This window comes from Prosopis cineraria, unplaced genomic scaffold (assembly GCF_029017545.1).
Source record: "Prosopis cineraria cultivar Desert tree isolate PC_DT_omini unplaced genomic scaffold, ASM2901754v1 PC4, whole genome shotgun sequence".
NCBI lineage: Eukaryota > Viridiplantae > Streptophyta > Magnoliopsida > Fabales > Fabaceae > Prosopis > Prosopis cineraria.
Genome location: NW_026555335.1, coordinates 12,136,474 through 12,140,105, shown reverse-complemented (window position 1 = coordinate 12,140,105; position 3,632 = coordinate 12,136,474). Strand labels below are relative to the sequence as shown.

Below are 3,632 nucleotides of genomic sequence, written 5' to 3'. Positions count from 1 at the left end.
CTTTTTTTGGCCAAAAAAAAATTGCATTGTCTTTTCCTGCATTTTAATTTTCGATTAATTAATAATAAAAATACCTGCAAAAACTCACATGCATAGCTGATACATCTCCATCAGCATCAGATACGTAGTTTTTTTCTTAAAAAAAAAAAAACTTGTAAGGTAGCTCATTTGCAGTTGCAGGTCTGCCACTGCCACCAGCTGTAAACGAAATCCCCTCAACTGGTTTGCTTGCGATCTCTTTCTCTTCCTTCATATTTATTCAGTTCCAAATGAAATGGGTTCGTTTTCTGATACATAGCCATTTGCCCAATCCCTCTCTTCTTTCCATAATTATGCAAATCTCATCTCTCTCTGTGTAGACCCCACTCCACTAGCAGTAGACCCCATCCAGTACTTTTTTTAAAAAAAAAAAATTCTCTCATATCAATCAAATAGGATAATCAATGCTCTCTGATTAAAGCCCCAATTGTTTTGTCAAGACACAAGGAAAAATAATTGGGTGGTCCATTTATTATGTTTCTTAATTAATTAAAAATTCTTGATTTTTGATAAATCTCTCCGAAGTGCGACCCTGGATTTCCAAGACCTTTATTCTCACCATTTCTCTCCCCCGGGTTATTACATGCTTCTTCAAATCCTCTTGTGTCTATAAATAGAGGAGGGACGTGTTGGTTGTGTTGTAGTATTTTTCACACTCTGATCTTTCTTCTCTGGGTCTCTTTGGATTCATTGGGAGGGAAGAAAGGCGGAGAATTTGAGCGGATATGAGAGAGTTCTGGACCTCTTTTGCGTCGCTTCTGGGTGTGTTTGCTTTCTGTCAGACTCTTCTTCAGACGGTGTTTCCGCCGGAGCTCCGGTTTGCCACCGTCAAGTTCTTCAACCGGATCTTTAACTGGTTCTCCTCCTACTGTTACTTCGATATTACGGAAATCGACGGCGTCAATACCAACGAGCTCTACAACGCCGTTCAGCTCTACCTCAGTTCCTCCGTCTCCATAACCGGAAACCGCCTCAGCCTCACCCGCGCTCTCAACTCCAGCGGCTTCACCTTTGGCCTCGCCAGCAATGACAGCATCGTCGACACCTTCAACGGCGTCAATGTGCTGTGGGAGCACGTCGTTACGCCGAGGCAGGCCCAGACCTTCTCGTGGCGGCCGCTTCCGGACGAGAAGCGAGGCTTCACGCTCCGAATCAAAAAGAAGCATAAATCTCTGATTCTGAATTCGTACTTGGATTACATTATGGAGAAAGCGAATGAGATTAGGAGGAAGAATCAGGAACGGTTATTGTACACAAATTCAAGAGGTGGGTCCTTGGACTCTAGGGGCCACCCTTGGGAATCGGTGCCGTTCAAGCATCCCAGCACGTTCGATACTCTCGCGATGGACCCGGAGAGGAAGAAGGAGATCATGGAAGATCTGCAAGATTTCGCTAATGGTCAATCGTTTTACCAGAACACGGGTCGGGCCTGGAAGAGAGGTTACCTTCTGTACGGTCCTCCAGGAACTGGAAAATCCAGCATGATCGCTGCAATGGCGAATTACCTCGGGTATGATATATACGACCTGGAATTAACAGAGGTTCATAACAACTCAGAGCTGAGGAAGCTTCTGATGAAGACGAGCTCGAAATCCATTATCGTGATCGAGGACATTGATTGCTCAATCAACTTGACGAACAGGAAGAAGAACAGCAATAGTAGTTCGAGAAGTTACTATGATCCTGGTACTGAAATACGAGGTGCTGCTTGTGGCTCTGCTTGCGGTGAAGATGGTGGGAATTCAATAACACTTTCTGGGTTGTTGAATTTCACTGATGGGTTATGGTCTTGCTGTGGGAGCGAGAGGATTTTCGTGTTCACCACGAACCACATTGAGAAGCTTGACCCTGCTCTGTTACGAAGTGGAAGAATGGATATGCACATTTTCATGAGCTACTGTTCCTTCTCATCACTCAAGATTCTTCTCAAGAACTATCTGGGATGTGAAGAAGGTGATTTGGACATGTCTGTTATGAAGGAATTAGAGCAAGTGATCGAGAAGGCACGGATGACTCCGGCCGATATTAGCGAGGTTCTGATTAAGAACCGGCGGTTCAAGGAAAAAGCAGCGAAGGAATTGTTGGAGACGTTGAAACTGACGGCGGGGAGGAACCAAAAAAATGGAGTCCTGAGAAGACCAAACGGTGGGGTTGAAGACGAAGAAGAAGAGCAAGAGAAAAGAGCTCTGGAGAGTCCCAAAGAAGAGTCAGAAATAGCGGACAGTTGCAGCAAGGAAGGTGAAGAAGCAGAGGAGGAGGAGGAGGAGGAGAGAAGAGAAGATCAAATGAAGGATCCACCAAACTGGAATACAGGAACAGCAAAAAAACAGAGACTCCGCATTTGCTCTTCAGAAAGATTTTAATGGTAAGCCAATGTGGGGAGGCAATATAAAATAGAAAAAAGAAAACAACCTTGAAGGGAACCTGAGAAAGATGAAACATGTCACACAAATCATCGTCAGTATCATTATGTGTTCTTTTGAGTTTTGAATGACTTCTGCATTACTTGATAAGGTTAAAAAAAAAAAAGTTGAGCTTCAATTGATGAGCAGTAAGTAGGTAAGATTATGATTTGTGGAATCGAGAAATGTTTTGAGTTGGAGGGGCTTTACAACCTGACATTGGTGGTAAGCCAGCTGGGATGTTGGTGAACATCTGGGGTGCACATGGCTTTGGCGTAGGGTAGGAGCTTGATGGGACTTTGTTAGGGAATATAGCAAATTTTAGTTGGGAATCACCTCACAACACTCGATTCAATCCAAACTTACTAAAAACTTGTTGGCATTGAAAGTGAGTTCTTGATGACTATCTTTATATATTTTGAGGCTACTGCATATACCAACCATCATCATCATCCTGGATGGCACGCCTTAAATCTGTTGTAATTGTATGTAAGGTGTACTGTTCTTGCCTTTTAAGGCTGTTTCTTACTGGCAATGTTCACTTAATAGTTCACTGATAATTTAATGTGTCTTGGGTGGGGTTGGTGCTTGCAGAGAAATCATTCTTTGCTAGTTGAGAATAACAGTGTTATCCGCTTGCAAGTAGTTTAAAATTAGTGATATGGTATCAATCATTTTGATTATTTAAATATTTTGTTCTTTAAAATAAATATATTTATATTAAATTTGAATGATGATATATTCTTTTGGAAAAATGTCAGAAAGACAGTTATGTTTTAAAAGAGTGAATCAGTGACAATTAGATTCCTAATAATTGTTTTTTTTTTTGAAAAGAAGAGTTGCTAATATCAATTAAAATATTTTAAAATCAGATTCTCAGTCTCCATTGCAATTAAGTCATCTAAATTTTAAACATAACTTTCATTGTATGCAATCAATTTTGTAGAAAAAAATAAAAGATTTGACCTTCATTAATTCGTTCTTTTGAGATTTAATTATCATTTTTCTTATTGTGTTGCTTGATGAAGGGATAACAACTGGATGTGTACCGGATAAAGGAAACCTAAAATATTCACTAGAGGCATAAAATATTGAGCCTGATGAGTACAAACGATGTACTAAATACAGAAAGGATCACTAATCTCTGTTTACATTATATGTTTACATGGATAAGTACGAGTGCTATTTTGG

The 3,632-nt window shown here is 40.6% G+C and overlaps 1 protein-coding gene across 1 annotated transcript; it reads left to right on the top strand.

Annotated features, from left to right (window-relative positions):
* Window positions 1–587: 587 nt before the first annotated feature.
* LOC129307972 (AAA-ATPase At5g57480-like) lies at window positions 588–3,001 on the top strand. Its single transcript, XM_054948926.1, has one exon. It carries the CDS (start codon window positions 765–767, stop codon window positions 2,400–2,402), a length of 1,638 nt encoding a protein of 545 aa, XP_054804901.1. The 5' UTR covers window positions 588–764; the 3' UTR covers window positions 2,403–3,001.
* Window positions 3,002–3,632: the final 631 nt, after the last annotated feature.